Genomic DNA, 13,661 nt, shown 5'->3' on the forward strand with positions numbered 1-13,661 from the left:
GGGGGTGCTCACAACGCTGTCATTTCGAGAGGAATGCATCTCTTCAGTGCCATGTTCCTGCTGCTGATGTTATCTATTATACCCTGCGAGGTAAGGGACGCCTGCATGTAGCATGCGAAACGCCGTCTTCCAAATACGCATTGTTGCGAGGTTGATTATCAGTTTCCAAACAATTGCTGGGCTCTCTAATTAGCTCGTTGGAGGTTAATGGCTGATTCGCAGTTGAAGGCATCTCGAACGAGCGTCTTGGCACGAGGGGAAAATTTTCTAAGAATCTGGGAAGTCGATGAAAAAGGGAACGCAATGAAAAGTTACGCGGTGAATTGCGGTGCTCAAGCCTAAACCCTTTTCACTAGGAGACTTGTGGTTGTTTTAAGCGCAGTTCCTATTGTCTTCGGAGCACTTGTAAGAGCAGTTTTCGTTTGTTCTCCATCCTGACAAGAAGAGAAGTGACAGATGTTAAGTGAAGTGAATGAAGGCACATTACCTGACCTAGAAATAGACATGCAAAATCAGACATGCGATTTCACACGGTTTTTAGGTGTGAACATTTTATAGACTAAGTAAAATACTACTATTCTTGTTTAAAATGTCAGTATATCCAAGTATTAATCCCAAAATTGGATACTTAAAAATGTGTTGGTAAAAGACGCCGTATTAAAGATGAATGTATCTTGTAAACTATATGGCCCGATTGGTCAGGACCATGGACAGCGCTCCTCCAATGGGCAAAGGCGTCTGTGATTGGCTGAAGTCGCTTCGTAACTGTACTCTCTTTTGGCCTGAGTTATTACGCGTGTCACGGCCTGAGACGACTTTATAAAACTGCTTTAACTAGCAGTGCAACTGGTCAATATTCAATTTGCGGTTTATGCTGCAATAAAGCATAATAGTAGAGGAGACCGAGGAGTGCTATACATAGGGTGAGTCATAACACAAGTAAGATAATTTACACAAAAAGTAAATTTGAGGCTAATTTGCTCACTACCAGACCATCCATGTTGGTTAGGTTTTTGTCTTCGGTACAACAAAAAATGTTTTTATTTATTTATTTGGATCTGTGGCCACTAGTGGATCATAAATTAAAAGTCAAGTGTAAAGAAAACAGTCAAAACAAAATCAATACCCATTATTCCAGTTGATTCACTGCAGATTTATTATAAAAACTGAACACTATTTAAAAATATGATTGCACTACAGTGTTGTGAATGTCCTCAGGACTATGCCTGTGGATTAAAGGTGATATTTATGTAAATATTTTTTAGTTCCTTGCATAGAATGATCATTTTGCTAATGGCCTTTATGTATTGTCTTGAGCCACATGTATTAATCTTGTTTTGCCTGTGTGATTCTCAATGCATTAAAAATTATGTCTTAACTCTTTAAGAGGCATCATAACCACCTGGTTGACTTTTTATCCTTAGGTTATCATTATTATTTTAATTGTTTTTTACTATATATCAGAGTTTTGTCAGCATAATATTTATAACAAGATGTGGGAGACAAATCAAAGAGTACACCTTAAAGAGTTAATGTCCTGCTGGAGAAAGAAAATTCATCTTTTCGATGACCTGAGAGAGTAAATTCACAGCAAATATTTGAGTGAACTATTTCTTTAACCAGTTGCACATGAAGTGCTGACATTTCTGTCATGCATATAACCACCACTAAGTGTTTGTACATAATTATTAAGAATTTACAGGGTGAAACTAGTATAATTTGATTTGGAATCATGCAAAAGAACAGAATTGATGCCATTTTATTAAATCATTAAATCATCCATTTTTTCTCTATGCATGTAACACACTTGTCAAACTGACACAAACACTCTTAAACATGCTGTCTGTATTGTAGTTTGCCTATTCTTTTGTTATTTGTCATTTTGTATTAGGGTTTGTATGTTTCCTGAATGTTTTAATTTGTATTTTTAAAATAAATTGGTTCAAATAATGAAAGGTGTTGAAATGATGGAATCGACAGATTTGGGTTAGGTTATAATTATTTTGAAAAAGTAATTTTTATTCCCAAATGATGCTTTTGCATCATTAAAGAAAAAAAATGTTGATGCAGCTAACTGTTGATCTGTTGAAAAGCATGTTTATATAACATAGTCAGTGCTTGGAGTAGGAACATTGGTACTCTATGTACCAATGTCTGAGGCATATCGCTAAAAATACTGCGAAATTCCAAAACAACATTACACACTGAGTGGTCTTCCATAATGTTGATAGCTTCAGCATAATCAAATATAATGTCAATCTGTGTTAGTGTCTATATATAATTGTTATAGAATTATAAGGTTCTATCTGCATTCTAAATAATTTTGAGATGTTGAGCTTCAAAGATTCTGCCATACATTTAGCAAACAATTATACAATATATATATATATATATATATATATATATATATATATATATATATATATATATATATATATATATATATATATATATATATATATATATATATATATATATATAGCAAACAGGCTGTATCTGGCAGATCATTAATTGAAGGATTACTTTACGAAATGCATGCAGTCTGCTTATGCATTTAATTAAATAAATGACAATTGGTGTTGTAATAATATGTTGATGTTTGAAAACGTTTTTGCCTTCTATAACATTTATTATTTTCAGATTAATATTTCTTGTTAGAATTAAGCATGCAAGGCTGTGCTAAATATTTTGTCCAGTGCAGATGTTAATTTTGTGTAATTATTATGGGAATATTTCTAGAATTATATGCCTTTATATGAATTAGTGAATTATATTTATATAATTATATGCCTCATGAATTAAATTAAGTATTTGCCATTCAAGGCTTAATATCAAATTTAAAGACTTTTAAAGAAAACAGACAATGAGCAACACTGAATGTTTCACTGACTGCTTCTTAAATGCTTCTAAATCATATTTGCACTCACCTTTTCAGTTTCTTCACAATTATGTGTGGTGCAGCATTATTTAGTCGACTCTGTTTTTGTGTTTTCTTTCTGGTCTTTTCTGCTGTCAATGGAGCAGTGGTGGAATGAGAAAAAAGATGATTCTGATTGGTTCTCGTGCATGCATTGTAAATGCTGATTGGTTCACAGAAAAAAAAAAAAAACTTATAGAGGCACGCTAGAGTTCACACTTTGGTCACGCTTTATTTGGATTGTCTGTTTGTGAATTTAAGTTACATAGCATCTACATGCCAACTAATTGTCATTATATTAAACGTAGATTGTTTGGTTAGGGTTAGGGTTAATGTAAGTTGACATGTACTTGCTAAGTTTCTTGTAGTCAGTTAAATGTCTGTTTAGCAGCAGTATAAACAGATATTAAGCAGACACCATCAAAAGAAAGTGTTAAAATGCAAACAACTTATAAAAAAAAAAACATCACATAATTTAAATTAGTAATTTAATAAAAATGTGTGAATTACTCAATTTTGACAAAAATGTCAAATAGAACTTTATAATTCTGTTGACAGTATGTACTGTAATTTTAATTATTTCCTCATTGTATAATAACCCTCTATCTTAATGTTAATTTTATTATAAGTGCAAATTGAATTGGTGAAAAAGACAAGACCATGTGATGGATAATTAGAAAATGGAGGGGATGATGATGATGCATTTGATTAGACGTAACCTCTGTGCTCTGTAAAACAGTATGTTAAGCAGTCTGCGACTGATTTTAATATTAGTGGAAAGGAAATGATACGGCACAAGATGTGTGCGCAGTTTGCAAATTTGCCAGTGCTGCTGTTCCAGACATACATTAGGATATGTAAATGAGAAAGCATCAGCAAAAGATATGAGAGTCCCGTAGGCATGCGCAGGAACGTATATTTCCGCTTCTTCACCACAAACTTCTCATAATTGGCCCTAGGGGACAATTTGTTGTAAGTGTTTGCATTAAATATTAAATAGGAAAGAGCAAAAAAATGGCACCACCCTTCTCCCTGATGTAGCAATGTAGACATAAAAAATGGATGAAATCTTCAGATGCATCTCTATCCTACTAGGAATACTCCGCATGGGATGCAAAAGAATATCCGCATGCATGGATTCACCAAAAATAAAACCCTCACTCACACGCATCATGCAAACCATGAAATATGCAACATGCTTTAATGAGACAGATGCTCTTGTTCGCTCACGACGTGTGTTTGTTAAGTGTCCATAATGCCCTGGGGCCATGACAACCAGTGATACAGATGGACGCCTACTCGACCTTGGCAATTTTCCTTTTAAGATTGGATTGCATCGCTTGCACATTTAGACCACATATGCATCTGTGGATCTCTGTGTATGCATGTGTTGTGTTCCTAAATAAGGACAAGCGGAGAATCCTATTCTACTTAGGCCATAAAACTGGATAAACCGGCTTTAATTAGGCTCTGGGAAAATGTAGAATATAAAGCAGGATGCAGATTAGCAACAATAACAGTTTAACAAATTAAAAGGCCATTTTGTTCTCGGCTATCCGCGATGATTCACTCAGTAATCATTAACTCAAATCTGTGGCGCACCTTTATTGCTACACTGGATGTAAATGGCATTTTTGCTTCTTTTCTCCCCCCCACTCCCAGTGCAAAGTGCATTGTATTATTTATAGGCACTACGTGGCAAACCTTTTAAGTCTGTATCAACAGATGTACGTTTATTGGGGTCTCATCTTCTTAATTAGTTTTGAGTGGCTGCTCACAGTTGGGATTGGACATCTATAGACTGCTATCATTAGAGCAGTTCAAAGCGAGAGCTAAAGCTGGGTGCTAACACACAGATTGACGCCTGCCTCTTATTATGCTGCTTTTTACAAGACGTATTATTAGTCTCAGAAGGTGTCTGTGAAGTTCTTACTTCTTAAGATCATTTTATTTTATTCCATGGAACAAATGCTTCCTTTTTTGGGTTGAAGCAAAAACGTTCTGTTTTGTGTGTTTCTTTAAATGCAAATGAGCTGCTGCTCCTCACCAACCTTTTTATAAGTGAGCAGACCTTTACAGCTCAGTTACTCCAGCAACATGTATTTGTTGCACAAGGTTGTGTGAAAATTGCACAAAAACATGGATGTTTACATAATATTGGTGATGTCTGGGAATGTAAATAATTGATACTGATAATACAAATCAATGCTGAATGCAATTCCAGTAGTTCCTCACGCTGTTGTGTGGAACTTATTTAAAATACAAAACTTTGTTTTCATTCTCATAACAAATCTCCTGATTAAAATGAAGGAATTTGAAAGAGTTTGAGAGCAGTTATTCCATGGGTTATAACGGTAGTAGAACCATTTTCATAAGGTTCCATAAAGAAAAATTCCTTGAAAGTGCTATATAGACAGCAAAACAATTCATAAATCATTAATAATTGAATATTAGATTAAATTATTATTATTATTATTATTATTATTATTATTATTATTATTATTATTATTATTATTATCATTATTATTAATCATACCTAACAATATGTAACAGTTTTTGTTTTCAGTCAAGTGTATGTAGTAAAAAAAACGTATGTACATTTGATAAAGACCAAGTTTCTGTGAAATGCATTTACAGTCTTCTACGATGGCTTTATGCTAATTGTTCTGAGTGTATTTCTGGTGAAATTGAGTTGTGTTTTTTTTTTTTTTTCTGGTATCTGGTATATCGATGTGGTATCAAATTCAGAGCATCTGAATTACACAAATTAGTTTGAAGTTCCACTCCAATCATCCACTCATCCATTTTATTTAGTTACAAACCATTATTTATGAAGGTCAAAACTATTAAAATTAGAGAGTCTGTTACTTACTAAAAACAGAAGAATTAAAACATAATAACAATTTAAGACATAATGAAATTACCTGTTAAGAGAGTCCAGACAGTCTGTGTAGTTAATGCTTGAGCTCCTGAAAACCACTAATGAGCTACAGGTGCTTTGTCGGTTACAAATTTGAAAAGCAAAAAGGGGGGAAAATAAAGAACTATGACGATTAGTTAAGAGTTCGGGAGCAATTATTCCCAAAAAAAGAATAGAGTGCATTTGTGCTTCTTAGATATTTTTGGTTTAATTGTTAAAGACATAATGAAATTACCTGTTAAGAGAGTCCAGACAGTCTGTGTAGTTAATGCTTGAGCTCCTGAAAACCACTAATGAGCTACAGGTGCTTTGTCGGTTACAAATTTGAAAAGCAAAAAGGGGGGAAAATAAAGAACTATGACGATTAGTTAAGAGTTCGGGAGCAATTATTCCCAAAAAAGAATAGAGTGCATTTGTGCTTCTTAGATATTTTTGGTTTAATTGTTAAAGGATTAGTTCACCCACAAAAATAACAATTCTGTTATTAATTACTCATAATCATGTTGTTCCAATCCCTCGAGGCCTTCATTTATCTTAAGAACACAAATTAAGTTATTTTAGATCAAATCCAAGAGCTCTCTCACTCTACACAGACAGCAATGGCTATAAGACAATGCTTTTGGTTCCAGAAAAGGAGCTAAGAATGTCAAAGCATTCCATGTGACTTCAGTGGTTCAACTGTTATCATATGAAGCTCCAAACCCTTTAACTGCCCCACCACCACCAAAAAAAAAAAAAGAAAAAAAATGGATTGCATTCTTAACTCCTAATGTTGTTAGTTAACACACTCAATCCATTTTTTTAAATAAAAGTATAATTTTTTTTTGAAAACATATTCAAAATGAAACAATTTTGAATACTAAATCATCTTTATTTTTTGAAGAATGCCATATAATAGTTCAGAGGCTCATGTAGCATGCGTTCTTATTTTATTTTTTAAGTAAATAGTGCAACAGGATTATGTTTGTTTGATTTGCTTGTAGTGTGTGTGTGTGTGTGTGTGTGTGTGTGTGTGTGTGTGTGTGTAAACCATTATTTAAAACGGTCATTCTCTAAATGACTTGACCAGTCATTATTTAAAACTGTCAAAACATGGTCAACCATTTGATAGAGCAGGCAGTTAAATGGTTAACACATTTATGGGTCAAAAGGATTTTAAAACAATTAGATTCACCAATGTTTTCTCCTCATTAGGTTGACGAGGTGTATGTTTATTATGGCAATACAACTTACAGTACAGTATTACCATCAGAGTCAACAGCACAACATGCAAGCATCATAGTAAATGCATCATGAGTATCTGCGCACACAGAAATCCACAGATTTCCTCAGATTTTTAACCCATCGAGTCTATGCATTTACTTGTGTAAATGTGTGTAAATTTATATTTATTCGGTTGTTAAATTAATTTCACTAACATTATTGTGGCATAATAGTAGTAATATTAAAGTGCTCATATAATTTATTTACAATACTGTTTATAAATTAATATTTTCTGTCTTTTAGTAGATTTATTATATGAGAGACTTGCTTTGTTCACCATTTAAAGTGGATCTAATTGGATTTGCATGGTAAACATTAAATAAAAGTAAAAAAATGAACCATTCTTGTTTAATCTATTGTTTTAGTTATAATATTCACAAAATAATTTTATAAATCTGTAGATTTTTTTTTTTTACAAATTATCCGCAGAAATATCCCCGATCATGAACTGATTCGTCTAAAGGAATTTTTTTTTTTTTGTGTGTGCACAAAAGTGCTTTTGGAGCTTTTAATGACTAAACACTAAAGACGCGAGGAATGTTTCAGTTACTTATCTGGACTTTTCTCTACATTTTTTGTCTATCTAGGACAGGATTACCAGTCACGTTCCTGGAGGTCCGTGCCCTACAGGGTTTAGCTCCAACTTGCCTTAACACACTTGGTGTTTCAAGTATGGCTGTTTCTCAATTCCAAGAACCACAGAGAACGGACTTGTGTCCTTGTGGAGACCGGTCTTGCCAGGTGTCCTCGGAAGAACGAACTCAGGAGACTGCGAGGGCAGAGAATGCGTCCTTTGAGAAATGGGATGCTGCGTTCTTCCTGATGGTCACGTGACCTTCACGTGTTTTAAATGGTAAATTATTTAAACATTACAGCCTTCATACAACGATTTATTGTTTTTCCCCTTTTCAAAATAAATACTTTGCTTAAAAACATTATAAATATATGTTGCACAATATAAATAAAACAGATTTTAATACGAATTTCAGCAAACAAACACCCTTAATGTGTTTATTCCTTTATTAAGATGTCCATGGTAATGTTTACTTTCACCGTTTCATTTAGGGAAAAAACTCCTGAGGTAAATACTTCATATCTATGAACTTAAATAATAAATCTAGATAAAATGCAGCGTTTCCCACCTTCAGTCGCAATGACTTCTGGGACTTCCAGAGCAAGTTTGGTGCTCAAGTCTGCATCAGTGCGTCCTCGATATCAAGAACACATCCGGGAAGTTTCACGCGTCCTCCGTACTTGCGGTCTTGAGTATTGGAACTGAACTTAGGCAGCTGATGATGACGTTGCACGAGAACACAAGGACGCAAGACCGCTGAAGAACGCATATTGAGAAACAGCCTATACCTAGTAAGACCTTGATTAGCTTGTTCAAGTGTGTTTGATTAGGGTTGGAGCTAAAATCTGTAGGACACCGGCCCTCCAAGAACAAGTTTGGTGATCCCTGATGTAGTATGAGAATGTTCTCTGATTTCATTTAAAATATCTTATTTTGTCTTCTTAAATGAATGAAGGTCTCAATGAATTGGACCAAATTGCAAGTGAATAATTTTTGGATTAAATAATACTTTAAATGAAAATGCCACACACTAAAGGAAGTCAAATGTAACAGAACCCCTTTATAGATTCTTTAATTAGGCTTTTTAAGTTTGTTTAGAGCATTATTACACAAATCAACATTTTTAATCTATGCACTCAAGTGTAAATCACGTGCTGCATACACGATGACAGCGATGAACGGCGATATTGTAACAACACAATGACAGACATTAGGCACAAATCTGCTCGCAATCAACATCTTCATCAAATGTAATTAGCTAGTGCGTTAGAGGCAAACACGCTTGCTCAGATGTGCAGCTCAAGGGGCCCAGTGGATGTGTCTGATCATTCCTAACTTTAATGGCATCACAGAGCTGTCAGGAGAGCATCCGATATCTGCTTTCAGCTGCAAGGCAGCGTGCTTCCATTTGAAGCCGTCCATCAATTAAATTATAATTTTGAATAAAAAAAAAAAAAAAGGGAGGCTTGGCGAACACACTTTTGTCAGTCCCCAGAGATGCTGAGATGTGGAGCCGTCACTAGTAGCATGTGAAATGAGGGGGTTGTCTGTTTACTCACTATTTAGCCCTGTTATATCAAGCCCTCTGCGGGGGAGAGGTGCTAATTGCATGCAACTGCGAGACAAAACCCTCATAAGTTGATCAAAATCTGTTTGCAACCCGTTTTCGCCTTGGTTTTTGTAAATACTCTGGAGATGTGCATCAAAAGCGAATGACTGCAATTGTTTAATAGGGCTGTTAAAACGCAGAAGCCTTTGAGAAATGGAGAAGCCGCCACAGCGGAAAGCCGCCCAGCTGGAGTGAAGTGAAATAATGCGCTTTAGACCTTCTGTTCGCCGCAAACTCTCGCTTGTGCTTTGGAATTCACTTAAATGCAGTCGTTTTATAATAAGCTCGCTGGAAACTGGCTGCCGCAGTCCTGAGATTTTATTAAGAGGGAGATGTGAGATAAAATTAATAATTTCAATTTTTAAGCCACAGTCACATGCAATTTCAGCTCTCCTTGTAAGAGTTATTAGTCATGCAGGGGTCAAGCGAAGCTTCCCTTGGATTGTATGAATAGCGGGTAGCAACATGGATTCTTATCTTGGCCTATATTATGGCTTGCGAAACCGGATCCAAGTGGGATATATTAAAAAAGCTCAACTGGTGGCAGCAAGATCAAGCCAGATTTGGCCACAATAGAGTGTTTGCATGGCACAGGACCAGAGCAGCTGCCCGGAGAGTATCACTACTTTCGGTCCACATCCAGCATAAAGAAAGCTTAGTAGTCTATTCTCTAAATTATGATTGGTCCAGTCCAAGTCAGTTCATCTTACCCACCAGCTAAAAGGCCTATTATACGCCCATTTGATCAGATGTGAGATAATGTGAGCGGACCTATTAGGTCTCCTTTCTAAAGTTAGCCTGGCAATGAAAATAGTCTCATAGTGGGTTTTGGCTGTTGAGAGACTAATAAATATCAGAAGCGGTGACGGTGCTCTTGGACGACAGTCAAAAGGGGGCAGTGGCGCGCACAAAGCTTCAGTCGCCTTTGAGATCAAGGACACGCAGGCAGGCCGGACAGGATGAGCTCTGCCAACCGTCGTCTGACTTCCAAACGGGGAATTAGACAAATGAAAAGGTCCATACCCAGTGGCATAAATCTCTCCACCAGCACCCCAAGCACGAACAAGAGTGGCCAGCGGGCCCACACCTGCTTTGCATCCTCAATAATGCCTGAAGCTGTCACCCCAGAGGTCTTGCTTGGTTTCGTACTGAAGCTAGGAGGGTTTAGTCTACCTGGATGGAGAACTACTTGGGGGAAGCTTAGACTGCAGGGACTATTGATCCCAGTCTTCACTTGGTGGTCCCATTATACTGTATTCCCTTTCAATGCTGTGCTATGCACTCACTTATAGTAGAAATTACTCTAAACAGTACCAAATTGGGGTCTTCAGGTTGTAACTAGGCATGGGTCGGTATAAGATTCTGATGGTATGATAACACTTGATAAAAATATCACGGTTTCACGGTATTGTGATTATAGAATAAATTATTTTTAAATGTCTGGATAGAAAACAAAAACTTAATATAAAACAATATATTTTATTTTTTGAAAGATTTATAATATTTTGAAACAGTAACATTTACTTCTGATATCTGCTGCCTTCAGCAGTTTCAAAAACACAGATTTATTTACAATTTAAAAAAACATCTTTTTTTATTTTTTTTTTTTTTTTTTTTGCTGGAGGTGCTGTTGTCTTAAAAAAATGTAAATAAAAAATCTTACACATACCTTAGGAACATTATTATAGACATTTTGGCAGTTTTAAAACCTTGACTTTTCCAAACCACGCAATACCCTGAAACGGTTAATGTCCTATGCCTAGTCGTTACAATAGCAGAAACCATTTTGTTGCTAAATAGAACCCTCCCATAAAAAAACATGCTTTGAAAGTGTTATGTAGGACCTTAAAAAATAATTGTAAATATATATTTTTATAAACTCTTTATAAACTCTATATACTACTCGAAAGCAAACATATCTCCTCCCAGGCCATTCTTGCTACAAGTCCAAAATCTGGTCAAAATGTGCCTTCTGCATTCAAGATTGTTGCAATATCTCCATATGCCAATCAGACTCATCGTTTTGAAAAAATAAAATAAAATAAAAAAAATACATTTTAATAGTACGGGCATATACAAGCCCCAAATTTGGCCAAAAGCTGTGTTTTGCGTTGCTTTGTGTTCTGCGTTGGATTCTGTTGCTTTATTTTGTCAGCTTTATCAGATATATAGTTTTCCCATAAATCAATTTTAAGCTAATTTATTTTTACTTAAACATATGTTGTATTGAAATGGTAAGTCATGTTTACAAGAAGTCAATTTGTTTTATTGATATGGCAAGTTATTTTTGCATGTATCCCTTTCCCACTTATTAAGCATGGTATTTTCAATAAAATATGGCAAGCCATTTTTACATAATGTCCAAGTCCAGTTTTTGATTGTCATAGAGACAATAAGGGTTGATTTATATCCTTCATATTGGCAAGATATTGGATGTGTCATCACTAAGCTATCAACTGTCCCCATAGCAACAAAACAGGCTAACTTTGCAACCATTTAAAAACAGCAATTTCTCTACATAAGAACATCATAGGGACCTGGGTATAAGCTCATTTGAGTCATGCTAGCAAATGGGACTCCCTCTGCACCATGCATGGTAACAATGATAAGCTAAGTGCATTAACATATGCTAGAAATGCCTACTAAGTATTAGCACTTGATCAAACATGTACACGAGCGTTGCCATTTAGCAACAGCTTAGCAACCACCAATGCCGTAAAGCAACTGCCTAGTTGTTATTATTATTGTTATTATTATTATTATTATTATTATTATTATTAGTCATTTATCTGTTTTCTTTTTAGCTTAGTCCCTTTATTAATCCGGGTCGCCACAGCGGAATGAACCGCCAACTTATCTAGCACGTTTTTTATACAGCGGATGCCCTGCACGCTGCAACACATCTCTGAGAAATATCCATACACACTCATTCACACTCATACACTACAAATACTTTAGCTTTCCTAATTCACCTGTACCGCGTGTCTTTGGACTGTGGGGGAAACCGGAGCACCCGGAGGAAACCCACGAGAACACAGAAACGCCAACTGAGCCAAGGAGCGAACCAGCAACCCAGCGAACTTCTTGTTGTTAGGCGACAGCACTACCTACTGCGCCTACTGTCACCCTATTATTATTATTATTATTATTATTATTATTATTATTATTATTCATACCCAACCATGTACCAGTTTTGTACTTTTTTCTTGATGTAAAATCACAGCAAAAATGACAGTACTTGTACAAGAGTCATTAGCTATGTTTCCATCCACTTATTTTTATATACATTTTGCATATGCGCATAAAAAACAGTTAATGGAAACGACATGATGCGCATACATATTATAACAATTTAAAAAAGAATGAATTTACTTGTAGAATGTCCAAACAGTCTATGTAGTTAATGCTTTAGCACCTGAAAACCAGTAATGAGCTACAGGTGCTTTGTCAGTTACAAATTTAAAAAACAAAAAGGCGGGAAAATGAAGAACTATAACAATAAGTTAAAAAGTCAAATATAAATCACACATTGTGCTAAAGATTTTTACATTTTGGTTGAAAAGAACAGTTCTCTCTCACGGGTTGTATTTAAAAACGTTTGTGAGCTTAACTGTGAGTGGAAGAAGGAGATGAACAGCGAAAATGAAGTCCTGATGCCCCTGAATAATAAAACCACTGCCCTTTGAATTAAATGTTAAGCTGGCATGCCTTTCTGAGCAGAAAGATTAAGGGTGAAATTCTGGTTAAATTTACCTAAAGTCCGATATCATAGATTGAACATTACAGTTGCCCTTTTTTTTTTTTTGTGTATATTGTCTCTGGAAATATTTTTGGTGTGAAAATCACAAACATGCCAGTATATTTCAGTTTCATCTTTTTAGTTTTACCAAAAAAATAAATAAATAATAATAATAAATAAATAAAATATTAATAATAATGAGAAACTCACTGAACAGAAGACAATTAAGAACTAAAAATGAAGTTGTTAGGGATCTGTCAAGTTGCTATGCTAACAGGGGCACTGTGAGAACTATATATTTGAGACAAAAATACAAATTAATTGTTAAAAATAGCCTCATTTTTATCACTCACCAGTGTCGGTTTCTATTTAATTGACAGCATTAAGTCTGTGCAGTAAATAATTTGATTATGCATATTATTCAAATTCATTTTCTTTCATTAAGGCTGTGGCACCAGCACGGCGGTCAGCCAATATCAGTAGTTAAGTGTCTGCCGGCCTAGATTTTATGGTGTGTTCTGCGTCATTGGCACTAGTTGGACCCCCGTTGGCAGCTTTTCAGCCGATTGAGCATGCGGTGAAACCCATTTGTGAGAGAGATCATTCAAAGGTGGTTGAGTGAACCAGTGCAGGACAACA

General features: G+C 35.3%; 1 protein-coding gene across 2 annotated transcripts in view; it reads left to right on the top strand.

Moving 5' to 3' along the window:
• Positions 1 to 13,661, top strand: part of olfm2a (olfactomedin 2a) — a 225,467-nt gene that overhangs the window by 35,606 nt on the left and 176,200 nt on the right. The window contains exon 1 of one of the 2 annotated variants that reach the window (XM_009299770.5): positions 1 to 90. This exon is cut by the window's left edge and continues 160 nt beyond it. Within the exon in view, the coding sequence (XP_009298045.1) occupies positions 34 to 90 (57 nt within the window). The 5' untranslated portion in view covers positions 1 to 33. 2 annotated transcript variants of the gene reach the window in all.

This window comes from Danio rerio, chromosome 3 (assembly GCF_049306965.1).
Source record: "Danio rerio strain Tuebingen ecotype United States chromosome 3, GRCz12tu, whole genome shotgun sequence".
NCBI lineage: Eukaryota > Metazoa > Chordata > Actinopteri > Cypriniformes > Danionidae > Danio > Danio rerio.